Source organism: Andrographis paniculata, unplaced genomic scaffold (genome assembly GCF_009805555.1).
Source record: "Andrographis paniculata isolate CXL003 unplaced genomic scaffold, ASM980555v1 Contig30END, whole genome shotgun sequence".
Taxonomy (NCBI): domain Eukaryota; kingdom Viridiplantae; phylum Streptophyta; class Magnoliopsida; order Lamiales; family Acanthaceae; genus Andrographis; species Andrographis paniculata.
The window spans coordinates 2350515-2377276 of NW_026137563.1; the positions used below are offsets into that span (position 1 = coordinate 2350515).

The window sequence follows — 26762 nt, forward strand, 5'->3', positions numbered from 1 at the left end:
AATAATAATAATAATAATAATAATAATAATAATAATAATAATATATGTCTCGACAAGTAGTAACAAGTAACAATTGGCAAGTCGGCTACGTACTTGTATTCAATAGTACTATCTTAATCTCAATATTTTATTTATTTTTGTGTTTTTGTGCAATATTTCACAGTAACATATTCAGAAAATGGATAATGAAAAACATCGTCAACACAATTTTATTAATTCATAAAATCGCAATTGATAATAATATAAATATTCATTTATATTGATTGTATAACTATGCAAAAAAAAAATTCATGAATAATAGTAATATTTGAAAAATCGAATAATTCAAGGATGTTGATATATTTGCATGGAATCGAACTGGCACAGTATTTTAAATAATTTATTGTAATAATATTGAGGAAAAAAATCAATTTTGATCCAAATATAATCAAAATTGATTAATTTTGGTCCCAATATAAAAAAAAATCATCAATTTTGGTTATATTGGAACCAAAATTGATAATATAAAAAATTCGGACCAAAATTGATACACGGCCATGTTATTGGGACCAAAATTGATGAATTTTTTATATTGGGACCAAAATTGATTAATTTTGATTATACTGGGATCAAAATTGATTTTTTTTTCTAATATTTATTTTCACATAAATGTTTTTCAACGTTTCATTTGGACGATTTTGTGGTGGGATCCATTGTTAGTTTTTTTTTTTTTTAAAAAAAAAAAAAATATTAAAATGATTTATTGAAATAATTAAAAATATTGGAAAAAAAGATGGATGGCTATTTTTTGTTTATTTAATATATATTGTTTATAGTTTGTAGGTAATAATATTATCCTTTACTATCCCTGTGATTCGAACCGTCGCCATTGGAGTTGAAGGTGAAAGCAGCACTGGAACTGCGAACTCCGTTCCGGCACGGGGAGAGTAGTCAAGCGCGGGTGGCCGGAGCCGCCGCGGATTGTCCCGGAAAAACCGCGTCGTTCATTAATAGCTGCCGTGTTTGTTATGATAGCAACATTAGCTCTGCACGTTTGAGGTCGTTGAAGAGCGTCGTTTTCGTCATTGAATACTTTACTCTGCTTTGAATACACACCACAAAGCATCTAGCTCGCACGCGAAAAGGTTCGTTCGAGCTCGCATTGATATGGAGAAAGGACGAAGCTCGTGATGATTGAGGTATGCGCATTTACACCGCCATGCGCCTCTGCGCTTCTTTTGTACTTACACTTGGCGTAGTGCAATCGCTAGCTCCGACATTCATTTTGTGCCCTAAATTTTCGATTTTTGTTTTGGTATTTGATGTAGAGGTGGCTATGGTGCTCGTAGAGTAAAATTCAGCAGAGGAAGTGGCTACAATCGGTTTCTGAATAGAAACAATGGAAGCTCGCTCGATGTTTCTCCTTTCGGTCATATACTTGTTTCTCAACTCAGCGGTATCCCAAACTGTGAACAATACCGAGTGGCGTGCTTTACTGGACCTCAGAGCATCACTCGGAATCAGAGCAAGAGATTGGCCGAGGAGAGTTAACCCCTGCACGCCATGGAAAGGAATCGATTGCAGAAATGATACAGTCATTGGAATAAACTTGTTCGGTTTAAGAAGAACTCGGAAAGGAAAGCAAAATCCACGGTTCTCTGTAGATTCTCTATCGAAACTTCCTTCGCTAATTACTTTCAACGCCTCAGGATTCGTGCTGAACGGATCAATTCCAGAATGGTTGGGCACGAGGCTAACTAATCTTCATGTTCTCGATCTCCGATCCAGTGCGATTTACGGCTCAATTCCTATGTCAATTGGAGGTTTGAGCAGGCTTAATTCTTTATATTTATCCAACAATTTCATTACTGGAGGTATGCCACCTGCATTGGGGAATTTATCTTCGTTGTTAGTTCTTGATGCTTCGCGGAATTTGTTGACAGGGCAGATTCCAACCGAGCTTTCATCTCTTCATAATCTTACTAGACTTGACCTGTCTTCAAATTATTTATCTGGTGGGATTGCTCTTAGTTTTACTTCACTTTCAAGGCTCAAGTTTCTAAACTTAAGTAGGAACAGCCTGAGTGCAGTCGTTCCACCTCAGCTTGGAGATCTTCCTCAGCTAATGGAACTTGATCTTGGATTCAATTCTTTGTCTGGTTCACTGCCTGAGGAGCTGAAAAGAATGAAAAATCTGAGAAAGATGTTGGTTGGCAATAATAAGCTGCAGGGTCCATTGTTAGATGGCTTATTTCAGAACCTTACACAGCTGGAAATTTTCGATGTCTCCAGGAATAATCTCACCGGTGGTTTCCCGAACCTCAATTCTTTCAATACCACTGGTAGGATCTTCAACTTATCTACCAATCAGTTTTATGGAAATTTGAGTTCTGTGATTGGAAATGGAAAGTTCCAAATCATTGATCTGTCCAACAATTATTTTGAAGGATCAGTTCCACATGGAGCTGCAGGAGTCACCATTATCTCTTCTAATAACTGCTTTACAGCTTCTGGTCAGAGAAATTCTGAGGTCTGTAGGAAATTTTACTCGGACAAAAATTTATCTTATGGTAATGATAAGAGCGGAGAGCCAATTCAGCCTCCAGTTTCAGAAAACAGTAAGAGCAGAAAGAGATTTTCATACATTATGATTGGAGTTTTTGGTGGTCTTGGCTTCATTGTAGCTGTAATATCAGGAACAGTGTTGCTTATGAGAGTTTGCAGCAGAGTAAGAACAGATAACAGTGGAGGAGAGAATCCAACTATGAGAGCTGTTCCAGGAGGTACTGATCAATCTCCCAAGCTTTTCATCGATCTTTCTAATTTGGGACAGGCATTTACATACAGCCAGATGCTCCAAGCAACAGGAAATTTCAGCAAAGCAAACCTGATTAAGTGCGGGCACTCGGGAGATCTGTTCCATGGCATACTGGAAGGAGAGCATCGAGTAGTTATTAAGAGAGTCGACCTGCATTCATCAAGAAATGAATCAGTCATGTCAGAGTTGGATTTCTTTGGCAAGGTGTCGCACCCGAGATTGGTCCCTCTTGTGGGACACTGCTTAGACGATGAACATGCCAAGATTTTGGTGTACAAATACATGCCGAATGGAGATCTTTCTAATGCTCTGTACAGGTTAACAAATCCAGAAGAAGACTTGCAGTCTTTGGATTGGATAACCAGACTGAAAATTGCGATAGGAGCAGCCGAGGCCTTATCCTACTTGCACCATGAATGCATTCCTCCAGTAGCCCATAGGTATATTGCATTAGTCATAGACAATATATAGATAAATCTGCTTCCAATCTGTTTCATGTTTTGCTAGTTAATCTTCTGTATTCTATGACTCAATTTTTAGCATAATTATCTTTTCCCATGTGCAGAGACATTCAAGCTAGCAGCATCCTTCTCGACGACAAATATGAGGTTCGACTTGGAAGTTTCAGCCAAGTATGTACTCCGGGAGCCAATAATAACAATCATCAAAATGTGATTTCAAAGCTGCTTCATGCCCCAGGGTGGGTTTTTCACATTAATATCTTGTTATCCAGTTTCAAGATAATTTATTTATGCTATGGTATTTATCACCTGTTCTATTTACGTCATCGATTCCAGGACTTCTGGAGAAAGAGACAGACCTTCTGGTAAGACAAGTCCCCACCAATGCAAGAAAACCAAGTTATAATTCAATTCTTGTTTGAACTATACCAACCATATTGTATCCCATATATTTCCAGGATCGTCGCCTATAACCTGCGCCTACGATGTGCACTGTTTCGGCAAAGTCTTGCTTGAACTTATAACAGGGAAGTTTGGAATCAGCAGATTAGACGACGACAAGACGAAGCAATGGCTGGACGGCAGTTTACCTTTCATAAGCATGCATGAAAAGGAACTGGTGATGAAGATTGTGGACCAGTCCCTCATAATAGACGATGATCTTCTTGAAGAGGTATGGGCAGTGGCAATAGTGGCAAAGTCATGTCTGAATCCCAAGTCTTCCAGACGCCCATCGGCGCGGCAAGTTCTTAAAGCATTGGAAAACCCCTTCAAAGTCGTGAGGGAAGAGACATTTAATTCTGGGGCTCTGAGATCAGCTTCATCCCGACAAGCTTGGACTGCTGCATTCCTTGGCAGTTGGCATCGCAGCTCGTCCGACAGCTCTAATAGATCAGGCCAAGCCAACAGGGCAGGATCCCGGAGCAGTGGCGCCAACGATCATTCATCTTCGCACAAGAGATCATCCAGCGACGTTTTTCCAGAACCTGGGCACGATTTAGAAAGACAGGATGGAAACAGCTAAAAGGTTTGGTGTGTGTTTAATTAATATAATGCAAGAATGTAAGCCTTTAGAGAGAGAGTTAATCTCCTCTTCGATTTTTGGGTGTGTGTGATTGTGTTTTCATTGCATTTGCAGAATCACATGTGTACAGAAGCTCTACTGTAAAGATTGGAGAATATTTGTGATTCATCATTTGCTTCGACTTGATAACAAAGATGATCGATCATATTATACATTTGCCAATTGCAAACAGCACAAGATCAGGTTTTCAGAAGAACATCAAGCTGTACATGTTTTTGACATAAAACCCCACACAAAAGCAATAAATATATGTATATATATTCATGGAGAAAGGATATCGAATTCATGGGGCATGAAATCTTCGCTCGGTCTGTAGTATTTGTCCGGCGAATAGAGGCTCAGGTTCGTCACTTGGCTGGTATAAAGGCAAGCGAATCTTTCAACCTGAAGATTATAGAAGAATAAAGATTGAACAATTCGATGTCGTGGAGTGCATTATATAATAATTATAGGGATGGGGATCTTGAAATGTTGTTTCACCTGATGTGCAAACCGCGAATTTTGATATCCCGTCTTCATCAGCTGTCCCCATACCTTGTGGAACTGAGAATACCACAGTCAGAAAAAGTGATTCAGTTATTATTCTAGATAATATCCATTGGTGTAATGATTTGTTTGTGTACCTTTTGATGGCATTCACGTTGCGCTTGTTGGTGACTCGATCGCACTTCCTCCAGCTGAGCCTGACACGACAACAGCATTTCAGTCCCCGAATCTTTAGATTCATTGAAAATTTAACACATCCCAACAAGTCAACACAGCACATGGAGTAAAGGATAATTTTAACAGATTACTTTTGGTAAGTAAATATCACACAGCAGGCTTTAGATTTCGAAGATCATTAACTTAGCCCCCATACTTGCCAATGATTATTAATATCTTCGGTGCATCACAAAATCAAACAATGCTTCCTCAATCAAATAATAATGGGGTAATGCAGTCTATTTTGTCGAGCATCTCAGCATGATATTCTAACCTGTAAGTAGTCAAGCTCTGCCTGTGGCTCTTCCTCATTCACAACATTCTTATCAGGCCTGTTATAGATAGAAAAAAATAATAATAAAAAAAAAGTGTACAATATAATTTTCTAATGCTGCAAGCATTTGGGAGCTTAAAGAAATGGTGAGGATTAACATAAAAAAAAAAAAAATTATGTACTTCTACTTGTATAAACCACCACGACTTAAAAGCGTATAGCATCACTTAAGCAAAAACTGAAAGAATTGAGTACATAATTACCTGAGAGACCACTTCAGATGATGATGTATCTTGTCTTCAATATGGTCACGCGTATTCCTCAATATTTGAAGTTTCTATGAGAAGTTAGACAAAGGAGTTGGCAATAGATGTAAATAACCAAATGAAGAATCCAACAGAAAGGATGTAGCAGAAACAGAGAGCATATCAGAACATTTCACTGTTAAATAGAGCCGCGTCAAACATCGAAAGAAAATCTGATAAATGTGGCAAGTTCCCAAAAGAAGCTTGGAAACCAAAGCATCCACCCAAATCATAATCCTCGTGGAAAAGAAAATCAATTGAAAGATAACGGGATTATCTCGAAGATCAATCCATAAACCTGCTTACAAAGGACTCCCTCCCAATTAAAAGTTTCTCAAATGCCAAAATGTAAATGTTGATTAAGCATTCCCTTGCACAAGGAAAATTCTGATGCACTTCATCAGAGCATTAATAATGAGCCAAGGACTTCTTGCTAGCTTACATGGCAATGTCAGCAAAGGAGAAGATTGATTATAATAATTATTGTTTACAATTCTTACAGATAGTAAATAAATTAAGAAAATCCAAGCTCTGATCTGACTGACAGTATTTGGCTCATCCTCATAAAAAACTGTGAGAATATAAAGTATTAAAACCAGTAGCAGTATTTATACCTTGCGGGAATCTCTTAATGTCCAGAGAAATTCAACCTCTTTCTCAAGCTCCGGAACAACAAGCATTGTTCTCCAACCTACAAAATGATGTCAAGACCAGATAAGTTTAACATGACACAAAACAAAATACTGTGATTATGAGGTCATCTGAGGATAGCAATGGTTTCCAAAATTCCTATAGCAGCATAGAGAGGCTTCATTGACACAAGGAAACGAATAAAGCACGCCAAGTTTTCATCATAAACTTTCTTAATGCTTACACACACCAGACACACACACACACACAAATATATATATATAAATATATATATAGAAGGATGATCGAGGATACATGAATGCCTCTAGAGAAAAACTGTAAACAACCGTAACAATACTTCTAGATTAATGACACCACTATAGTTGTATATACTATACTTTTGAAATTAATGTGCTTCCTGTAAATGAATATTCTGGATTTATATATAAGAAGGCAATGTAGCATATAGGATCATAAAATAAAACCAATTAGGCGTTACAATGATAAGCCATTGTGGGTACATACCAAGAACCTTCTTACTCCGCAAAATATCTCCATAGATGTGATCTCCAACATAAAGCACCTAAAGTCACATGTCAGTTGCATGATTCCAGAAACCAAAAACCATGGAAAAATAGATAAATACACGATAATGAAGTTATAGTACTTGACCACTGTATCATGTTTCTTGATATTTCTTATATTCTCAGTTACCAATAGAGATTCAAATTTTACAAATTTCACCTTCAAGAAGGATATTGAAGATGAGGTATAAATAGCACGCTACCTCCATTTGAAGGCATTGATGTTTTGAATAGCACGGTGGCACAATTGAACTAATGGAATATCTATAGAATTTAAAAAGTAGAAAGGAGGCATAGGAGTATGGAGTACCTGTGAGCTGGACTCAATAGACAGTAATTTATGCAAATGGCCAACATTTCCACCCTGAAAAGATAATTCCATATAGTTGGTTACAACAGTGAGCTGAAGAGATTGAAAAGTCAAAAGAAGATATGCAATAAACAATATGATTATTCTCTTCTTACACCAACACTGCAAATGTTGACAGAAGGTTATAAGCATACCTGAAACACTTGGCTATTTTTGTCTGACCTCTTCAAAGGCAACCTTAGAGAACTGTCTACCTGGCATATCACAAGAAAAATTGATTGGACCTAAGGAGAGAGAATCACGTTTCTGAAAAGACGACGAACATGGAAACTAACCTGAGGCATTGGCGTCCCATTATCTGTATTGAGAAGCATACCTGACTCTGGATCAACTTCGAAAAGACTAGAACGGATTTCATCATGGAAAAACCTTGGTTTTGCACTGTTCAATTGATGTATAATGTTACCAAATAATCACTCTACGCTGATTAGGCAGGAGAATGGCTAAGCATTGATAAGTTACTGGAGATTGGTCAGTGCTTAAAGGGCATAAGACAAGTACTACGATAAAAAGGACATATAGTATGCATCTCAACCGCACAGCTTTCAAACATGGAAAAATAAATAAATAAAATAATATAATGAAATAATTACTTCCATAAGACACAAAAGCAAGCCAGAAATATTGCCAGTCCACACATCAAGTGAGTATCAAGGATGAAAAAATTTCATTCCGAAGAATTGTGGGGTGGATCATGGCAGTAAATTAGAGACAGGAAGATCAAGACACTATATACAGAGTTTCATGTATCTAAAACCATTCCTTACAAATTTTGATAAGTGATGACTAAGAAAAGAAATCAACAAATCATCAGCTGTCAAAACCTTTCAATGTCAAGACACACTTACCTGCCAGTAATAACAACATCAAAGTACTTGAGCCAATCAAAATTCAAGGAAGATGCCCCATCCACTGCTCTTTGCCCGCAGAGGAAGTTCATCACGATATTTGTGTAATCCCACAGGCTGTACCAAAGGAAATCTTCTTAATCAGACAATAAGTTATAAAGAGAAATTGTATCGCATTTTCTTTGCAAAATGCATATTATGCATTTGAGGTTTAGGATTCCTAAACTTTAAAAGCATTGAGAAAGGTTATGGAACTAGAGGAAAAAACATATGGTAATAAATTGAAACTTCTTTTAATTAAGGAAATATGTTCATTTGCATAGAAATTCGGCAATAATTGAAAAACTTAAATTATTAAAGATCATCAGTTTAGTAAATCATTTTGGTTTCCACTTCACCCATTTCAAGATCAGAAGAATTGAGTACTCTGTCCATAGCTTCCACAGATCACACAAAAGAATCACAATCTACAGTGAAGGAGTTGACTACAAAGTTGTCCAACTTGGAGATAAAAAACATTCACCACACATTACAATTTAACATTGCCATGTAAATGCAAAGTCTTTCACACACAATAGTTTCAAAGTAGAGTGAAGCATATGAATCACAAAAGCTTCTCAATTGCCAGTTCAGAAAGAAACGGAAGCTCCCATGCTAAGCAAGCAACCTAGAAAAAGATACAATACTATTGACATGAATAAAGAACAACATAAAAACTGTCCGACAGTGGCAGAAGTGTTTGAACAACTAACAGAACGGCTTTTCTATAGCTTAAGATGAATCGCATTCAGCAAAAATTTCAATTACCGGAACCATCTATAGATTAGTATTTGTTCAGTGATTCTTTACCTGTTTGTCACTAGAAATGTAGATCGTCCAGAATCTCTAAGCATCTTTAGCATGGGAACAATGGAGGAGTTCTCATTGACGTACCTATGTTATGAACAATTAAAAATTAAGGATTCGTGGCTAAACAATCTAGATCCTCTGTAAATTAACTCAAGGCCAGTAAAAGACTAACTAGTTGACAATTGACATATTATTATTCATCATGGGAACTACAGTACATATACATGCAGTTAATCACATGAATACAAATTAGATTATTAACCAGTGAAAACTCCTTCCGAAAGAAGATAATAAGCCGCATGTGGTCTGATTATCAAGCTAACACCTCATTAAATGAAAACACTTCATACAATTAAAATGAGATGAAAGATGATTTATTTCTGCTGCGTGACAAGCTTCAAAAAAGTTACTGTGAACACCAAATGTGTAAAATAAAGTTATAAAATGACTTGTGCTATCTCGAATTATTAGATGAATTTGCAACTATGCATGCTGCCGTTCTAGCTTGTCTTAATTTGTCTATTTATATTAAAATATGTAATATCCATATCAACTAAATGAAGTTAGATGAGCAGAAATAGATGAGATATGCATGTGGAGTCATGAACCATGCTACCATTTCTAGCTCATCTTAATTTGTCCATTTACATTCAATATGTAATATCCATACCAACTAAATGACGTTAGATGAGCCCGAAATATATGAGATGTGACACGTGGAATGGAGTCGTGAACAATGCTACCATTCCAGCTCATCGTAATTTGTCCATTTGCATTAAATATGTAATGTAATATTCATATTAACTAAACGATATTAGATGAGCAGAAATAGATGCGATGTGACACGTGGAGTCGTGCACCAGTAAGTTACGTGGAAAAAGAGTCTAGTGACTCGATTATGTTCGTAATTTGGGCCAAATATAACGATAGTCCAATTGATATACTTAAGTTCCAGGTCCAGTCCAAGAAATGCAACCCAAACACTTATTTTGCATTTTGTAAGCAACAACAATTTTATATACCTTTTTGGATCTTTTGCAACCATCATTTTTAGTGTACCATCACGATGACACAAATCAACTGCAGCCCGAACATCTTTATACATACGAGAGTAGCTGCAATGAGAATGAGATTTTAATTAAATAAGAATGACTAACTTCATGAGAAGTCAAGATATGCTGTGCAGCATTTACAATAGCTGATTGCCATGAGACATATTATCTATTTTTATTGTTATTTTATTTTCTGTTAAAATTGTATTTCACTTATTATATTACAATAAATAGTATTAGAAAGTGGTACTGAAAAAAATAACTTGTCACACTAACACATTGTTCATGCAATCAGAGAAAAAAAAACATTCAGATTTCGGCACTACCCTTTTTTGCCTAATGGATATTATGCCATCTGACTCATATTGCAACATATGAAAATGTATTTGAGGCTAAACAGATTTACAAGACTTTCAGTGGATTTGGAAGGCCAATTGATAATCTATGATCTAAAGCGTTTTAGACTCCCCTATGAAATATGATACTGGAAAAAGTCAAGCTGAGCCTTTATATCTTTAAATTTAGGAAAATATATTATATTAACGATATGATCAAACTTTACATGGGTGGTCTTTCTTAGATATTCTAAATTCTACAACATAAAATATACCTTTAATTTGAGAACAATATTGAGACTCTGCAAGTAAATCTAGATCAGGAAAACTTACAGCAAAGCATACATCAAATAAGAAAAAATCATAATAATTATCTAGTTGAACCATGCATTGCTAGAGTCCCTAAATGTCATGATGGGAAATTTTCAAGTACTTTTAAAATTGTGAGTGTATTGTGACTATGAACTCTGTTATTTCAATTTTCCTTTTTCTTTTCTTTCCTTATTTTTGTTTTGCCAATTTCATATATTATACAGGGTGTAAATTACACAATTATACAGGAGTGGTAAGTAAAGTGAAGTGAAGTAAATTATTGAAAGGAAACATGCAATTTTTGGAATCAGTTTGAAAATTTGGCCTAATCATCCAGTCAAACAATCAGAATAACCAAAACAGTTTGACATTCTCTAGATTTAGCTAATCATGAGTCTATTTGCCATGGATGCCCCCGTCAAGCACAATATCCAGTGCTGACCATAAAGTAACTATGAACTGTTGGCCATAAATCAATTTACTACTAGGAGCTAATTCAAAATGTGATTGAATTTAGTGTCTTTTAGAAACAAGTTCAAAATAGTAGAATTAGAATGAGTACAAAATACCACAGCTTTCATGCAGAGGCAACTATGGCATGGTTAACCAAGAACCTCTATGAGTGAAGTGTAGGAATGCAAGATTAAGTCAAACAAACGAAATAACTTTTCCAAGTAAAGCTGGGTAATAATGGTTGATCACTTCTATAAAAGAAGACAGATACTTTTTCGAAATATGTGCCGCAGGTGATGCTGGCGGTAGTAATGATCAAAGTATCATGTGAATCACATTATGCAAATGATTAGTAATTATAAGGAAAAAAATGCAGCAGGACTAACTGCATCTACATAATGAACAAGTTTCTTGATAAACATAAAAATATAGCATTGCTCGTGCACAAGAAAAAAAAAAAAGTAAATAATGCTTGAAAGAAACTCCAAGGCCACTTTACTATGCTGGCATCTCCTGAACTTCACGGATGTTACTTCAATAAACTATGCAGTGAGAATATGACATATTACAGCAAATGAGACCAAATGAGTATGTCAGCAGCAATTCTCTTACTCTGCTGGGATTTTTCCGGGATTGTGATCCTTGAAGTTGACGAGTTGCGCAAACAAGTAGGCTTCAGCCAGAGAAAAGAGGGTATCAATTAGTGCATATTCCGGCTCGTCAAATGCATCCCGAATCAATGTATTTCCATATGCAGACATTTTCTCTTCCTTTGATAGTTCTCGGAATCCATGATACGCCACCTTTACATACTTGTGCCTGTCCATCTGTTATTCGCAGAACCGAATTGAGTTTATATATGCACGGAGCCAGAACCAAGAAGGTAACAAACCAATATTCGGGATTTTCTGTAATAAAAGTGAACACAATTCGACTAACAAAGCAGCACAAACCTTCAGAATGTTGCCTCTTTTCTTGTCCAGGACTAGTCCTCTAACCATGTATGTCCAATCAAATGACCACTCCAGCAACTACATGGAACAAGTGTTCAAACGCTAAGTAACCTCAATCACAATCAAATAAGATAAATCCAAATTCTAGAAAGTCATAAAAATAACAAGATTTGCAGAAATCACAAACAAGCATTCTGAATTCAACTTAGCATTTCCAGAGTGATGAAAGTAATAGTGCAGAGAGACCTATCAATAATAAACAAGACAAACCTCTGAAGGGTATCCCAAATTATTAACCAGCTTTTTCACTGTGCCATTATACGCAAGGGATTCAAACGTCTCTGGTTTGTACTGGGCTAAAGTATAATCCATGTCGAACCCAACAGCAACAATATTCCTCATGTTTAGTGATCTATTGCAGAAGATTTGCTTTCCTATATCAATCTTCCTTCCTCCTTCAGGGGACGACCATACAAAAGGACGCGTATCACTATCATCGAAGGTTCTCTCACTGTGTGCTACTTTGTCCATGATACTACAGGTATACAGATTATAATGACTGTGCCCTGTTCAACAAACAATAACAAAGTGTAATCAGAGTTGTGTTATTAGAACCATCAAGATAGAAATTGTTAAAAGCAACACCATGTATCGCAAATATTGACGCATGAGGTACATTACATGTTGTGTTCAATATGTGCACAAATGAATAGAATTTACCCAAAACGTACTCCGACTAGCATCTAGAAAGAAAATTTTTAAGCCAACAACATGCACCCCAAATGCCGGTGCATCTCAGGTACATTATATTGCACATATTCATTACAAAAGGTTCCATCGTATGTATTCAAAACTAATAAAACAATCCACAACCAAAAACCAAGTCATGTAATTCTCAAATAATGGACACATATGAGAATTCCAAATCAAAGAATATTCTACCTGAAATTGACAGGAATTTTCCAGCATTGACTACACAGCCTTGAAAAATACCAGTGAATATCACTAGTCCATTGCAGAAAAGTAAAAATAGAGCACATATATATATACATAACCGTAAAATTTCAAATCTAGCTCATAACCAAGGAAATCAACTTGTATAAAGAATCTTAACATTCACTAGTGCAGAACATCCAAAATAAAACATAATCTAGATAGGGCAAAGTATCACTGTAAAATTGTAAACAGTTTTGCAGTCTATTGGTATAAAAAGATTGTGTGCAATAAAAAGCCACCAAAACACAAAAGAAAAAACATAGTATTTTGCACTTCAACTATAGATAAAATCAACAAATCATGCACGATTAATATTGGGAAGCAACATAGCAGCAAAGCAAGACTAAACTACTACCCAAAAGTGAATGAAACAGAGCACTCTTCTCACTCCACTCAGTCGATGTAACAAACCCCGGAAAATCAAGTCAGGTAAGTAGTCCGCCTCATAAACGACCCACGAAATAACTATAGAAAATAAAGGTGGAGAAAACGAACCTGCGCTTGAGTTAGCCTTCCTTCTGATCGGAAAGTGATCGGAAGATGAAGAACATGAAGCTCGGGAATGAAACTGCAGCGTTCCTGAAGAGAATGACGAGGCGGAGGAAGGGCAGGGGGAGCTCGAAAACAAAGAGACGCAGAGAGAAAATGAACGGCCTTTGGCAACACGCATCATCATATTTAAATAGCCATTTTCTTCAACTAGGTGAAGAAGTTGAAGCACCAGAACCAGAACCAGCACCAACTGCCAACCAAGAATCGAACCCGATGCCCCTTGTTAATGCGGGAAACCATCTGACTACATTTAATAGAAAGGTTCACCTAAAAAATTTATGCTCGTCTGAACCAACGCCCACAAATTCGGGCTTTTTCGCGAAAGCAAGGAGTATTCCATTCTGGTTCCAAGGAATCGAATTTGGACACGCACACCAGCAGGTTGAATGGTTCCCGCCACGTGGCGGCGGAACTCTGCGCTGCCTGGTAATGGTGGTGCCTTCGAAAAACGTGAAAACTGCTGACGGATCAGAGGCCGTTGCTGACTTTTGGCTTTTCTTCGGGTTTCATTTCATTCACTGTTCAATACACATCATACCTACATAGATAATACATTCTCGGTTTCGCTTATCCTTCCTTCCTTCCCTTCCCGGGCTTGGCTTCGAAGGAATAACAGAAAAACTGACAGTTTGTGGATTGGGGAGAAGAAGAAGAAGACGGCGACTCCCCGGCGTATTTTAGTCTCCCCCCCCCCCCCCAATGGGGCAGTTGATGGCGACTGCAGACTGATTTTCTGCCGGGAAATATATATTATTATTATTGTTAATCTCTAAGGTCGCCGATCATTAACTTAAAATGGGTATCTATTTTCGTTACAACAGATGAGCCCAATAAAACTTCATCAAGCCCACTATATTTAGGCCCAGAATTTATAAACAGGCCCAGTAAGCTCAACCTAACAAGATAAGCCCATAATAATAGATATAACATACGGAAATACAAATATTTTTAAAATTTTATTTTTTGTCAAATTTTTGTATATATTGCATTTGCTGGCCAAAATATTTTGTAAGTGTATATATATTATGACGTTATAAAATTGAAAATATTATATATAAAATCAATTATAAAATATATAGGGCAGTTTTTATTAGATTTAAGTATATGATTTTGAATTATAAAATATAGAGGGCATGGATTGTATTAAAAAAAGTTGAAATGTTTGAGTGATAATAATAATTGAAAGGATACTATAGGGTTGGATTTTAGACTTGTGACCGTGAAATCTCTCAAATGATCTGAAGTATCGAGGGTTTGAACCCATGACCTCACAGTCATAACTTCATTCCTTCGCCACACAATTGAATTATTGATTTTAGTTTTGTTACTCTTTGAATTCAAATGTTGTTTTGTTCTCTGCATAATATGGAGTATGATAATATAATATTAATATGTATGTTATAGTAGAAGTTCCTTGAGGCCGTTACATGGCAATTAATGACGTGGCCCTTTTTCTGGCGTGCCGTGGACCGATGTACGCTATAATAACCCACACCTCTTTAAATTCAAATTACCCATACTTTAATTATGGAAATCAAATCAATCTAGGGTGTATTTGCTTGGGGTTTTGAATTTTAAATTGAAATTTGAATAGTAAAAATTTTAAATTTGAATAGTTGTATAATGTGATATAAATAGGAGTTGATATGATATTTTGAATATAAAATTGATTTTTAGTATAATATAAAAAATAAAAAATAGTTGTTTAATTTGATAATTTTTTGAAAAAAAAATAAAATAAATAGTAAAAATCTAATCCAATCCCCGTCACAAACACACCCCTAATAAATCAAAATAGTTTAATATCATTATATATTTATTATTTGTTCATATTTATATAAGGAAATATATATATTCATTTAAAAATGGTATCCTGTAACAGCTATAAATACCAGATACTACCTTCCTGAACCGTTCACCTCCGCTACCACTGTACCGTTACGCCTCACTCTCCAGCATTCGATCGGCAAATTTACCGTTCACCTCCACTACCACTGTTCTATTCATTCCGCCTTGCTCTTCAGCATTCGATCGGCAAATTTATGATGGTTCTTTCATCCACATCTGTTTAGTTGTTATTTGTCAATTGTCAATTTACTTGTCTATTATATATAAACGTGTATGTATAAATGTATTGATGGTTTTGGATGGCATGATAAACTGAATGCAGGGATCGGAACGCCCTTTCAACGGGGAAATCACTATAGGTCCGTTCGGTGGAACCGCCGGCGAGAAGTTTGATTTTAAGGCAAGCGTCGCAATTACACAAATTGTAATTGCATACAGCAGCGAAACCGTCGAATCCATCAGATTCAAAGGCGATGGCGAGGGGGAATACTCCAACAAACTCGGCGGCAGATCTCACCGCGTAGCTCGCACGGATAAGGTGATTCATTCAGTAAACTTATATGCAACTCAAATGTTAATTAATCAGCACGAACCCTATGTAGATTGCCTCTTCGGTGCATTAATACGTGCTTAATGTTGAACAGATAGTCATCGACTTTCCTACCGAGTATCTGACGGGAGTTTGCTGGACGGTTGGCTACCAGGACAACCGGGAAGTCGTGAAATCCTTACGTTTTTTCACAAATCTAAATGACTACGGGCCGTTTGGGTCAGAGACAGTTCAAAAGGCTTCCATCCGCCAGAAAGGTGCGGCTATAATCGGATTCCATGGAAGGAGCGAATTGTTGGTCGATTCAATTGGGTTCTATTTGAAGCCTCTTTGCTGGGTTTTTGCCGTTGTTCCGAGAATCGGTGCCCCTTATTCTACTTGGGCAGTGAGTGTAAACAATACGCGCTAATTCTTAAATACGTGAACTGTGCACATTCTGCATACAGTACATAACCTAGATTTGTTGATATTCGTCTTCGATGAACTGTACAGGAGACACTGAAGGGTTTATTCCTGAGCACATCTAAGAACCATCGAAGTCCCGGACCATGGGGGAGCAACCTTGGCAGAACCTTCGACGACGGCGTTTTCGTGAAAGTCAATAAGATCCAGCTCTATCTGTGCAATGAAAGCAAATCTCTCTCAGGTGTTCAATTCCAGTATCTGAAGAAGGATGGTAAGGCAGTTTGGTCTCCATTGCACGGCACCGGTGACAGGGAAGTCGTACAAAAGGTTTAGTTCTTCCACTTACAATTAGGGTTCAAATTCAATCACTAATTGGATTTTTGTGAGCAGATCGACCTGGGTGAGGAAGAGTATGTTGTTGGTGTCGAAGGATATTACGGAAAGAGTGATGCTGCTTCTGGATATGATGTGATTCGATCACTTACCTTCACCACAAGTAGCGGAAAGTATGGACCCGTTGGCAAAGAAATTGGAACCTTCTTCACTTCAATCAGTTGCAAAGCCAACGTTGTCGGATTTTTTGGAAGAAGTGGTCACTTTTTGGAAGCCATCGGCGTTCACGCCGAATACGAGTGATGGAAGCTTTCTGAATCATTTTCATTCCTGTTATGAATTTTAGGGTTTATTTGTTCATGAATAGCAGCGTCTGTTTTTCCAAACGTTTGTGGTTAAAAATACTTTCTCAGTTGTGATTTACAATCTATATGAAAAACAAATTTCGAATGTTCTCTCAGTTGGGGATGTAGCTCAAATGGTAGAGCGCTCGCTTTGCATGCGAGAGGCACGGGGTTCGATCCCCCGCATCTCCAGGTTATTTTTCCATTATCCGAAATTTTTTGTTGGTTTTTTGCTCTGCTGATTTCCGTCGTCCTATTTTGTGACAGTTAAGCCAACACGGCTATCATGTCGTCGTCTGCCCGTTCGGCGTTGTTGATTCCGTCTACCGTCGCTCCGCAGCTGTTGATGTCTCCGGTTGCACCATCGCCGCACCGGTATTCTCGTTCAGCATTTGATGCTAGCGTATTTTCAAGGCGGAATGTGGCCGTCTTGCTCTCGTCATTCGTGATTCCTCTCTTCCCTTCTCTCCTCCAACCGCGCGTTGCCTCCGCGTTCTCGATTGGCATTTGTAGTCACCCTTCTTCATCATTGCATTGAGTGCGGGATTAGCGTACTTTATTTATGCTTTTCAGTTGTTTATGTTTGGTGTGATTAGCAGGACCTAAAGAATGGCTGCAACAGCAAAAGAAGAAATCAGCCAAATTTATTTTAGCTCCAGTTGATGCCTCGCGCAATATCCTCCAGTCTGCATACCTCTTACTGAGTATCTCCTTCATTTCCCCCTCCTTTTCCCCATTATTACTTTTTGTTCACACACTTGACTGTTTGCGTATTATATAGTGAAAAATGAAGCAGAGTTTGATGAAAATGACTTACGTGAGATTCAAATGTTGTTAATCTCTGCTGCCAGAGACTGTGTTCCTCGGGATAGAAATTCTTTTGTTGAGTTCCAAGCCAATACCGGAGTTGAGGTAATCACCAAAATCTTCTATTACTTTGGATTTTTTTTATTTAAAAAAAGAATGGTATATGAATAACAACATCAGATGTCACTCATGCTGCTATTTGTACACACCAAATACACTTTATATCCTTTGAACATGTGCCTGTGACTATTTTTTAGGATTTATGTATTAGTACTTACTCATGCTGCTATTTGTACACACCAAATACACTTTATATCCTTTGAACATGTGCCTATGACTATTTTTTAGGATTTATGTATTAGTACTTACAACAATAAAAAGTTTAATTTAGGTCTCAATATGTATACTTAAACTCCATGACATGATGAGCTAATTTTGTTAGAATTCTAGGTATGTTATCATAGTGATGTATTGCATATTGATGTCTCTCTAACAAATTTCTAGTCACACTGTATACATGCTAAATAATGTTTGCAATTTTCTTTTTTGTCTTGAGTTCAAACTTAGGTCTGCACTTTCCGATTAATCGTGAAAAATGCATCGTCTTTGCTTGATGATAGAGATCCAATCAAGCTAGAAGCTGAAGCTAAGTTGAGTGATCTCATAAGGTTAGTTTATGTTGGTTACTCAGTGTATCTAGCTTGCAACTGATAATTGATTATCTAATTCTGTGCTTCCCATCCATAGGGTGGGATAGAAACCTTATGCCTGAAACAATGCTTAGAGTAAATTTATTGTCCTTGTTATTGCAGATCGTTTTCTTCTCTTAATGACATTGTTAGAGAGAAAGGGATGCAACTTACTTCTGACAGGTATAAAAGATACTGTGACCACAGTATGATCATGTTGTCCCAACGTAGCTTTATAATTATGTGAAAGCCAGTCAAGAGTTACTATTTTGAGTTTTGTCAATTTGAAAGTAGTCGAGATTTCCTAATTTGAATTTTGTTACATCCCATGTGCTATTATGACTCCATGATGGTTTTTTTCTTCTCTATACAGCAGGCAGAGAGTTGCAAGTGCGCTTAAAGATACAATATCTTCGTTAAACAATTTCGAGCAGGGAATAAATGATTGTCTTCAAGTCTGATGGCTTTGATTCTGGAAAAAAGCGTTTCAACTACAAACTTCTTTAGAGAAAGCCAGATATTGTCAAATAGGTGCTGTTTTTTTTTATTATAAGTTTCTCTAGAATGATAGTTTCCACTGTTATGTACTGTTTTGAAGATCAAACAAAATTGATAGTGGCCTTTTGTTTTCTCAGATAATGTGAGCTGTGGTTGCTGGCGAGCATTGTGGCTTTTTTATTTGGTTTATTCTAAATGCACCAATTTATCTATCTAATGATAAAGATGATTATATATATTTGTAACAGGGGTGCCCTAAGCCTCAACATTATTATGTACATCAAAGGATATTGAATGGCTGTTGTTATATGTAACTAGGATGATATTTACAGTGTTAGTAAGTCTGCACAGCTCTTGGTAAAATAGCTACAATCACAACAATCCAAAAATGTGAGTTAATGGATCCTCTATAGAGATGATTAGGCAATTTCTGAAAATAGGTTCACATTGATTCTTTTTGGTTCTGCCAATTTGATTCTTATTCCTCTTTTTAATGAAATTGCAAAATGGGTAGTAGGAACTGTCATTTAATCTATTTTCAACCCTGCATCAAGGGTTTAAGCTGGTATGTTGCCTGTGTAACTTGCATAGCTTTACTAAAGCTTTAATGATGCTAACAGAGATGGTGCCTATGTTATGATGTAAAATTCAAAGTATGGTATGCAATAACATATATCGCCTGCAACTTTGTCTCATGAACTAGTTTTACCTGGTGAACCCACAGCTTGCAACAAATACAAGCGACCGCATGGTGTTCCATCATCTGGAAGAGTTTGAATTGATCTTGGCAAGCTTCGAATCTTATTAAACAAATTTAGCGGGTCTTGCAACAATCCGAAATTGGCATCTGGATCGCCAATCTGTGAAAGCTTTACTTCTGAAAATCCTAGAGTCGGCAGCAGTTGATCTGGCCAGTCACAATGGAAAGGGTAAGTGTCTCTGGATAATGCTGTTGCTTGTTTGTTCATGAAATCTGCTAACAGCACTGTGTTGGTGAGACTGCAATTCTCTGCAATGATTTTAAGCACTTTCATGGCATCAGATTGTGACAGGTAGTAAATAATCCCCTCCAGAATCCAAACTGTATTCTTCTTTGATTCAAAGCCTGATATTTGGAGTTTTTCAAGCCAGTCATCCTCCGTCAGGTCAGCTGCCACTCTACTCAATGATTTTGCTGTCATGACAGGATGATGGTGTTCCTCCTTCGAATGAATAGCTGCCTCAAGAATTGTAGCTTTTGCTTCCAGAACCTCAGGAAAATCAACTTCAAACACACTGCTTTCTTTCAAGCAGTTTAGTCGGTACGATCTTGCATCCATACCTGCAGGTACAAGAAAGCTTAACAAAATTATCTTTGTAGTTACAACCTCAGCATTTTTGGTCCTTGGTTTGATTCACTCTTTTATTTCTAGTTGCATGCCCATCATTCTAACTAAAGAAGGTAGAATATTGGTGTTATTGTGTGGTGTATGGTTATATTTCTATTAACCATAATTAGATGTAGTCTATGTTGGGTCTGGTTCCTAAATCCTAATTAGATTGAACAGAAGTCCAGTAGAGATAATTTTCACGTTCTTTCCTGTAAAGTCTATATAAGTGTGGGTTTCATGAACTACTGGGAAGGCAGGCAAATCACAAATGTTAGAAAGAGTTTAGATGGCCGTAACAAATAACAACTTTTGATGTCAGTATAAGTATGAGGATGAATTTAACTACCATGAATGCCTTTCTTACAAGAGTTAACAGATAGAATGCTAGAAATGTTCTCACTACAGTTCCTTATGTTAGAAAGAAAGCAGAAGAATATTCAACCAATATTTATCAAAATGTCAACAAAGAGTATTTTCCCACTACAAGAATCCTCAAGATACCAGCAGACAAAGGATCTCAGTTTCACAATTCCTGATACTTGTACTTGGCTAAGCAGTACAGTTCTTTATTTTAAACCTATATGAATTATATTTCTAAAACTTGTATTCCCTTTTGAACAACTAGACTGAAATTAGTATCCAGATGCTGCTATACTAAAACAATCTTTCCTAGCAGATTTTTTTATCAGTTTGTATCTATGGTTATGTGACATTCAACGACGTGAAGGATCATTGAATGTGTATGATCATCTCAATCTATTTACTAAGAAGTGTTTACCCTTTTCAAGAAATTGTTTTGAATTGATAATCCATCTAACAAAGCAATAGCCAGTAACTAACCAAAGGATCAATGACACTCCACTATCATAGGTTAAGGACTGGTCTACTAATATTGTCTATATATTCTTAGTACTTTTCCCAGCAGGACTCAAGATCCCACTACATTTTTTATCTAACACAGATAAAGAAGGAACTGTCATACCTGCACCTAGCAGAACCACCTGTGCTCCTCCACCGGCAAAGGAATTCAGAACTGCTTCAAGTTTTGTATCGAACCAAAGGGTTCGAACAGCCAGAATCACCCCAGAAATCTCTCTAGCATTATTACGCTGGTCTTTCTTAATCTTTTCATAAATGCTCTTCAGGTACATCTCCCCTGCAAACAACTCAGCCAGAGGGTCATGGATCACCTGATTCCACAATGCTCTTCCTGCAGCCGTCTGGCACGCCGACCGCCGGATGCAATCCCAGTCGCTTTCAATGGATGCATGGAGAGCTCTGAGCGTGCCCCTCCTTAACAACTCAGGTAACTTGTATTCTGGCCAAGGTCTATCCACCGGAAGGCCATTTTCGTGATTTGACATATATATCACTCTGTGATTAATTATCATTCATATATGCTAATGACTAGCTGAGGGAAGGAAAACGAAGAGATAAATGCACCCATTATATAGGTATATCATTTGTAGGGATAAGAAAAGAGAGCCACACACAAAACCAACGCTTGTAAGTAAAGCTGATCAGGTGTATTATATCCATCCTTACATTTTCTTCAAGGGAAAGAGAAGGCAGTGGGATAGTCCACGATTGCCCACCAATTCATATCCTCTCCTTGTATGAATTTCCCTTTTTTGCAATTTCCCTCTCTAACATTCCCCTTTGAACAGTTTGCACTAATGTGGCATCATGTAGCTCCCACCTCTTATACTAAATGTGTGGTTCCCACTTTCAGTTTTTAAACTACAACCTTCAACTTGTACTACACTGGTCACTGTCTTCTTTTAGTTCATCCATCACATGGTATTATTCTTCTCCTGTTGGGGTTGGTCCCCAACCAATTTGAGTCACTGATTTAGCCTAGAGGTTAGATATCAAATCTGACCTCATTTGAATTCACCTAAGGGCTAATCAAAATAATGGGCTTAGATATGTTTTGGGATTGATTTCATTATAGTAAGATAAGTCTAGTTTGAGTAGTATTTGAAATAAAAAATAAATATACTTGGTTTTATTTCATCTCTGAATTTATGTCACTTTATTTGGCTTTTAAGGAGCTTAATGTTTGTGGATAAATTAAAGCTTATAAATGGTGACAAATGAGTAATAGGATCAAATGGTGCTGAGCATGGTCGTGCTAAAAAAAATTAAGATGGTAAATGTAAAACAATCTAATTTGGGCCGTCTTTAATTTTGTCTGTAGCTTCCATAAAAATGTGGTTAAATTTATTTTTAAAATAATATCAACAACAAATATAATAATGTACCCTCAAAAATAAATAATATATTGACTATTATAAAATTATTAATTTGGTAATAATAACAACAACAATACAGGTGCTTTGGGCCAAAGACAATTGTAGAAAAGAAAAATATTAACAAAAAGTGAAATTTAGTTATGATCAGATCATACTTGTAGATAATTTTAAAATTTGAGACCAGAAGCACTGAGTAATTACTCATTACAAGAGCCAGCCTTGAATCGACAGTTGATATTTAATTAATTGTTGGATAGTAATTTTGTATAAATTAAATAAGTTAATCTTAATTCTTTAATTGAAGAGATATATATTATAATAATTGAAAGGTATATATGAAATATTTCCGGTAGAAAATAATTTAGTATTGTGAGATAGACTCATAACTGTAAATTTAAAAAACACCATTTTCTTTTAACAATCACACAGTGAATAATGTTTTGATCTTATCCAGAAATTAATGAATAATAATATTTAATTGAGAATATATATAAAGTAAAATATAAAAGACTAAATTATCTTTATTTTTTAAACAAATTTAAAAACTATATTAGAATAATAATTAAGAGTAATTGTGGAAAAAGATGAGTAATTTTGTTGTAGAGTGAAGACCGAGAATAAACATGACAATTATTTTGGTACGAACAAAAATGAAAAAATAAAGAACTCTTTTGGACAGAGGAATATATTTCACGAGAATACCTTGTATTACAATTAGACATGAAAGTAAATTTGGAAATTAAAACAGTAAATTTGGAAATTTGTTAATGCTGTCTGAACGTTGAGCTGGTACATTTTACACAAAAGAAATTAATTATAGACCTAATTAAATAAATAAATGTTTTGACACTCTGATTAATAGCTAAATTGAATGTAGGGTGAGTGCTGAGTAGGCAATTATAATTATAGAAGAAAAACCTTTTGAAGAAATAAATAAATCTCATAGGGATAAGCTGAAACGGCCGTCTATATTAACTAACTATTTTTATATAATATAAATACTATTATAGATTGTGCCTAAATTAGAATTTGGTCAACTTATTGTCCTTATGATAAATAATTACTGCCGGACATCAGATATTAAGACAAAAGTTCTAATATAATCCAACGGCGAGGAACCACGCATCGATCCAATATGGACGATCCAGATTCTTCTTCCACTGTATAGGCACCAGCTCAGCGCCAACCATGTCCGAAGCAAACATTTCGATTCGCTAACAAAAAGGAGGGTTGCTGTAGTGATTCGATTGCCTAATTCGATTCGGCCTCATTATTCATGTTCTTTTTTTTTTTTTTTTTAAATTTTTACAGAGGAAAGTGAAATTACAGTACGATGAAAACAAGAAACGTGCAGTAGCAGCTCCAATCGAATTCCTGATTTCGCTGAAGCTCTCTGTGTCTTTGGGAATTAAAGAGTGAACTGAACTGCGAAACAAATACACACACAGAAAGCCCCTGCGATTGAGAAGATGGCCAAGTCGACGAGCGATGTCCCATGTTGTAAGGGCGAGTTTTTTCTGTTTCTTGTCATAATCGCAGGTCTGGTGTTGTTTGCTGGTCTGATGGCGGGTCTTACTCTTGGGTTGATGTCTCTCGGCCTCGTCGACCTCGAAGTTCTCAGCAAATCGGGTCGCCCACAAGATCGCTTACATGCCTGTCAGTAAATATATATATATATATATTTGCTTTGTGTGAATTGATCATATTTAGGTTTGCTGAAATTACCAATTTATTGAGGTTTATGATTGATTGCTTGGTGAAGTTCTTTATTATTCAATTAGGGTTTTAATTATGAACATCTTTTGCAAGCTATTACCATTGTGGTTAATTGTCTTTGTCTGCAACTTTTTATAATCTTGATTTGGACATAAGAACAAGTGAAGCTTTTTTTCTTATTACTTGCAGCTAAAATCCTTCCAGTTGTGAAAAATCAGCACCTCTTGCTTTGCACACTGTTGATTGGAAACTCTTTAGCAATGGAGGTCTGTTGAACATTATTATTCTTGGACAGTGAATATTACTAGTATATTACCAACCATGTTTTTATTGCTACTTGTAGTCACTTCCCATATTTTTGGACAAGCTCGTGCCTCCATGGGCGGCGATTCTGGTATCCGTTACCCTTATCCTCATGTTCGGTGAGGTGGTTATTCGGAAACTAAATTTAAACAAACCTCAACTTATTTAGTACTTATGTCGATAAACTTAACCATGGAATTGTCTCTGTAGATATTGCCTCAAGCAATTTGTACTCGTTACGGACTAACTGTAGGAGCGACTGCTGCGCCGTTGGTCCGTGTCCTTCTTTGGCTGTTCTTCCCGATTGCATATCCGATTAGTAAGGTACATGAAACGAGGAATTAATTGCTCTGTTAGGACAATGAATTGTTTTCTTAAATGTTCTATTTCTCTTGCAGTTTCTGGACTGGATGTTGGGTAAGGGTCATGCTGCACTACTGCGTAGGGCGGAGCTAAAAACCTTTGTCGATTTTCATGGCAATGAGGTAATTTTTTTCTATGGAAGTGGTGTAAATTGCAAAGCGCGTAATGTTGTTTTATGATCGACTGTTAATAGGCTGGGAAAGGTGGAGATTTAACTCACGACGAGACTACAATAATCGCCGGTGCTTTGGAATTGACTGAGAAAACTGCGAAAGATGCGATGACGCCTATAGCGAAAGCTTTTTCGCTCGACCTGGACGGCGCTCTAAATTTGTGAGCTGATATCGATGTTTGTTACACTTGCTGTTTATAAAATTATTCTGCTAATCGTCTCGAGGCTCGAGCAGGGAGACTCTAAATGCCATAATGACAATGGGACATAGTAGAGTTCCGGTTTATTACAAAGATCCAAAGAATATTATCGGACTTATATTGGTTAGTATGTTCTACTTCTTCGTTCAGTCGAAAGATTTTCGTAGTCTTCATATCTTGCTTTCCATTTTTTGCAGGTTAAAAATCTTCTGGCTGTTGATCCTGAAGATTCAGTCCCTCTACGAAAAATGTTGATAAGAAAAATACCCCGGTGAGGACAACTTATTCTCGTATTTTTTTGTCTGAAATGGTGTTGATTCTCTTGCATTGCCTGTCGAATTTGAATTCGAATTCTCAGGGTCTCGGAAAACATGCCCCTTTACGACATACTAAACGAGTTTCAGAAGGGTCATAGCCACATCGCTGTTGTGTACAGAGATTCGCAAGAAACGAAGGAGACATTGAAGAAAACCAAAGAAGGTACTAATCCATTACATAATCCTACCTAGTCAATAAGTATTTGCCACAATACAAATAAGTTTTCGACTTCCCTCCATAATTGCAGAGACCGAGAACTTTGCAATAAAATCCACCTCGAAAGAAGCTGATCATGTTTCCAATCATTACGGCGATCAAGCCAAGAAAAGCCCTCCATCTACCCCTGCTTTCAAGAAAAGACACAAGGGCTGTTCATTCTGCATTCTCGACTTAGATAACTATCCTATACCTGAGTTTCCATCGAATCAAGAAGTAGTTGGTGTCATCACCATGGAAGATGTCATTGAAGAGCTTCTTCAGGTACTCCCATTTTCGACTTTTTTCTTTACTTTCTTGTTCCTTTACTTGGACTTACCTTCGACAATGCTGCCAGGAGGAAATACTCGACGAAACAGATGAGTATGTCAACATACACAACAGGTAATACTCTCTTCAGCTTCTGTAAACACTAGAAAAATTAATCCCTTGTGAAACTTAGTTGCAAATGTTGGTCGAACATTGCAGGATAAAGATAAACATGAACGCCTCTCAGCAGTCGCTTCCCCCGGCTTCACCGCCTTCAGACGATCCTCCGGCTGCTCAATAGTTTCTTCAGATTTTGTTACAGCAACCACATTGGCACATACTGTTTTCTACGAGAACATCGTATCGGCGGAAGGTAGATTATTTAGGAGGCAATAGTATCTGTTGAAGAGTTTGCTCAAAGATACCTGTTTAAGTTATTACAGAGTATGTCTGCGTCTATGTATGTATGAACTCATCTGTCTGTTCCATAGTTATTGCATCAGCCATATTTATGAACATCTATCAATGTAAAGATGTGTGTACGTATATACGTGGGAATAAAAAATATT

The 26762-nt window shown here is 36.7% G+C and overlaps 6 protein-coding genes and 1 non-coding gene across 11 annotated transcripts; 5 read left to right on the forward strand and 2 right to left on the reverse strand.

Moving 5' to 3' along the window:
• The first annotated feature begins 829 nt into the window (after nucleotides 1-829).
• On the forward strand, nucleotides 830-4453 carry LOC127246597 (probable LRR receptor-like serine/threonine-protein kinase At2g16250). Of its 3 annotated transcripts, XM_051268052.1 has the most exons (6): nucleotides 830-1178; nucleotides 1308-1802; nucleotides 1923-3237; nucleotides 3363-3497; nucleotides 3595-3623; nucleotides 3717-4453. In XM_051268052.1, exons 2-6 carry the CDS (start codon nucleotides 1379-1381, stop codon nucleotides 4280-4282), a joined length of 2469 nt encoding a protein of 822 aa, XP_051124009.1. In that variant the 5' UTR covers nucleotides 830-1178; nucleotides 1308-1378; the 3' UTR covers nucleotides 4283-4453. The 3 variants fall into 3 exon arrangements, with proteins under 3 accessions (XP_051124009.1, XP_051124007.1, XP_051124010.1); XM_051268050.1 differs by having other exon boundaries at nucleotides 1308-3237; XM_051268053.1 differs by lacking the exon at nucleotides 830-1178 and having other exon boundaries at nucleotides 1603-1802; nucleotides 1928-3237.
• LOC127246598 (uncharacterized) lies at nucleotides 4419-14262 on the reverse strand. The gene is made up of 17 exons (XM_051268054.1): nucleotides 13501-14262; nucleotides 12280-12575; nucleotides 12010-12087; nucleotides 11669-11883; nucleotides 9927-10019; nucleotides 8905-8988; nucleotides 8056-8172; nucleotides 7483-7588; nucleotides 7342-7401; nucleotides 7148-7201; nucleotides 6779-6836; nucleotides 6238-6314; nucleotides 5582-5655; nucleotides 5319-5376; nucleotides 4966-5025; nucleotides 4823-4885; nucleotides 4419-4726 (listed from the first exon to the last, which is right to left on the reverse strand). Exons 1-17 carry the CDS (start codon nucleotides 13679-13681, stop codon nucleotides 4604-4606), a joined length of 1797 nt encoding a protein of 598 aa, XP_051124011.1. The 5' UTR covers nucleotides 13682-14262; the 3' UTR covers nucleotides 4419-4603.
• Nucleotides 14263-15475: 1213 nt separating this feature from the next.
• Nucleotides 15476-16996, forward strand: LOC127246599 (jacalin-related lectin 3-like). Its single transcript, XM_051268055.1, has 5 exons — nucleotides 15476-15605; nucleotides 15728-15943; nucleotides 16050-16340; nucleotides 16448-16687; nucleotides 16751-16996. Exons 1-5 carry the CDS (start codon nucleotides 15600-15602, stop codon nucleotides 16994-16996), a joined length of 999 nt encoding a protein of 332 aa, XP_051124012.1. The 5' UTR covers nucleotides 15476-15599.
• A 160-nt stretch (nucleotides 16997-17156) lies between these two features.
• Nucleotides 17157-17229, forward strand: TRNAA-UGC (transfer RNA alanine (anticodon UGC)). The gene has a single exon. It is a non-coding gene; the product is annotated as a tRNA-Ala (tRNA).
• A 28-nt stretch (nucleotides 17230-17257) lies between these two features.
• Nucleotides 17258-19876, forward strand: LOC127246604 (uncharacterized). 3 transcript variants are annotated; one of them, XM_051268062.1, is made up of 7 exons: nucleotides 17258-17546; nucleotides 17634-17741; nucleotides 17819-17949; nucleotides 18412-18512; nucleotides 18657-18716; nucleotides 18907-19064; nucleotides 19756-19876. In XM_051268062.1, exons 1-6 carry the CDS (start codon nucleotides 17324-17326, stop codon nucleotides 18992-18994), a joined length of 711 nt encoding a protein of 236 aa, XP_051124019.1. In that variant the 5' UTR covers nucleotides 17258-17323; the 3' UTR covers nucleotides 18995-19064; nucleotides 19756-19876. The 3 variants fall into 3 exon arrangements, with proteins under 3 accessions (XP_051124019.1, XP_051124020.1, XP_051124018.1); XM_051268063.1 differs by lacking the exon at nucleotides 19756-19876 and adding an exon at nucleotides 19169-19330 and having other exon boundaries at nucleotides 18910-19064; XM_051268061.1 differs by lacking the exon at nucleotides 19756-19876 and adding an exon at nucleotides 19169-19330 and having other exon boundaries at nucleotides 17260-17546.
• Nucleotides 19543-21792, reverse strand: LOC127246603 (uncharacterized). The gene is made up of 2 exons (XM_051268060.1): nucleotides 21384-21792; nucleotides 19543-20352 (listed from the first exon to the last, which is right to left on the reverse strand). The coding sequence occupies exons 1-2, from the start codon at nucleotides 21790-21792 to the stop codon at nucleotides 19724-19726; spliced, it is 1038 nt and encodes a 345-aa protein (XP_051124017.1). The 3' UTR covers nucleotides 19543-19723.
• A 2175-nt stretch (nucleotides 21793-23967) lies between these two features.
• LOC127246601 (DUF21 domain-containing protein At1g47330) lies at nucleotides 23968-26709 on the forward strand. The gene is made up of 12 exons (XM_051268059.1): nucleotides 23968-24312; nucleotides 24562-24638; nucleotides 24716-24799; nucleotides 24886-24999; nucleotides 25074-25160; nucleotides 25232-25371; nucleotides 25446-25533; nucleotides 25608-25681; nucleotides 25769-25890; nucleotides 25976-26208; nucleotides 26282-26328; nucleotides 26413-26709. Exons 1-12 carry the CDS (start codon nucleotides 24126-24128, stop codon nucleotides 26492-26494), a joined length of 1335 nt encoding a protein of 444 aa, XP_051124016.1. The 5' UTR covers nucleotides 23968-24125; the 3' UTR covers nucleotides 26495-26709.
• Nucleotides 26710-26762: the final 53 nt, after the last annotated feature.

Excerpts from the sequence above, each read along its gene's own strand:
- LOC127246598 (XM_051268054.1), bottom strand. The coding sequence starts at position 13,681 with ATGATGATGCGTGTTGCCAAAGGCCGTTCATTTTCTCTCTGCGTCTCT. Across the intron at positions 8,173-8,904 it reads ACATTTCTAGTGACAAACAG|CCTGTGGGATTACACAAATA; the intron begins GTAAAGAATCAC and ends CCTTTGGTACAG. Across the intron at positions 6,315-6,778 it reads GCGGAGTAAGAAGGTTCTTG|GTTGGAGAACAATGCTTGTT; the intron begins GTATGTACCCAC and ends ATCATTTTGTAG.
- LOC127246603 (XM_051268060.1), bottom strand. The coding sequence starts at position 21,792 with ATGATAATTAATCACAGAGTGATATATATGTCAAATCACGAAAATGGC. Across the intron at positions 20,353-21,383 it reads GGTGGTTCTGCTAGGTGCAG|GTATGGATGCAAGATCGTAC; the intron begins GTATGACAGTTC and ends TTGTACCTGCAG.
- LOC127246604 (XM_051268062.1), top strand. The coding sequence starts at position 17,324 with ATGTCGTCGTCTGCCCGTTCGGCGTTGTTGATTCCGTCTACCGTCGCT. Across the intron at positions 17,950-18,411 it reads AAGCCAATACCGGAGTTGAG|GTCTGCACTTTCCGATTAAT; the intron begins GTAATCACCAAA and ends GTTCAAACTTAG. Across the intron at positions 18,513-18,656 it reads AAGTTGAGTGATCTCATAAG|ATCGTTTTCTTCTCTTAATG; the intron begins GTTAGTTTATGT and ends TTGTTATTGCAG.
- LOC127246601 (XM_051268059.1), top strand. The coding sequence starts at position 24,126 with ATGGCCAAGTCGACGAGCGATGTCCCATGTTGTAAGGGCGAGTTTTTT. Across the intron at positions 24,313-24,561 it reads ACAAGATCGCTTACATGCCT|CTAAAATCCTTCCAGTTGTG; the intron begins GTCAGTAAATAT and ends TATTACTTGCAG. Across the intron at positions 24,800-24,885 it reads TTATCCTCATGTTCGGTGAG|ATATTGCCTCAAGCAATTTG; the intron begins GTGGTTATTCGG and ends TTGTCTCTGTAG.
- LOC127246599 (XM_051268055.1), top strand. Across the intron at positions 15,944-16,049 it reads GCGTAGCTCGCACGGATAAG|ATAGTCATCGACTTTCCTAC; the intron begins GTGATTCATTCA and ends AATGTTGAACAG. Across the intron at positions 16,341-16,447 it reads CCCCTTATTCTACTTGGGCA|GAGACACTGAAGGGTTTATT; the intron begins GTGAGTGTAAAC and ends TGAACTGTACAG.
- LOC127246597 (XM_051268050.1), top strand. The coding sequence starts at position 1,379 with ATGGAAGCTCGCTCGATGTTTCTCCTTTCGGTCATATACTTGTTTCTC. Across the intron at positions 3,498-3,594 it reads AAGCTGCTTCATGCCCCAGG|GACTTCTGGAGAAAGAGACA; the intron begins GTGGGTTTTTCA and ends CATCGATTCCAG. Across the intron at positions 3,624-3,716 it reads AGAAAGAGACAGACCTTCTG|GATCGTCGCCTATAACCTGC; the intron begins GTAAGACAAGTC and ends ATATATTTCCAG.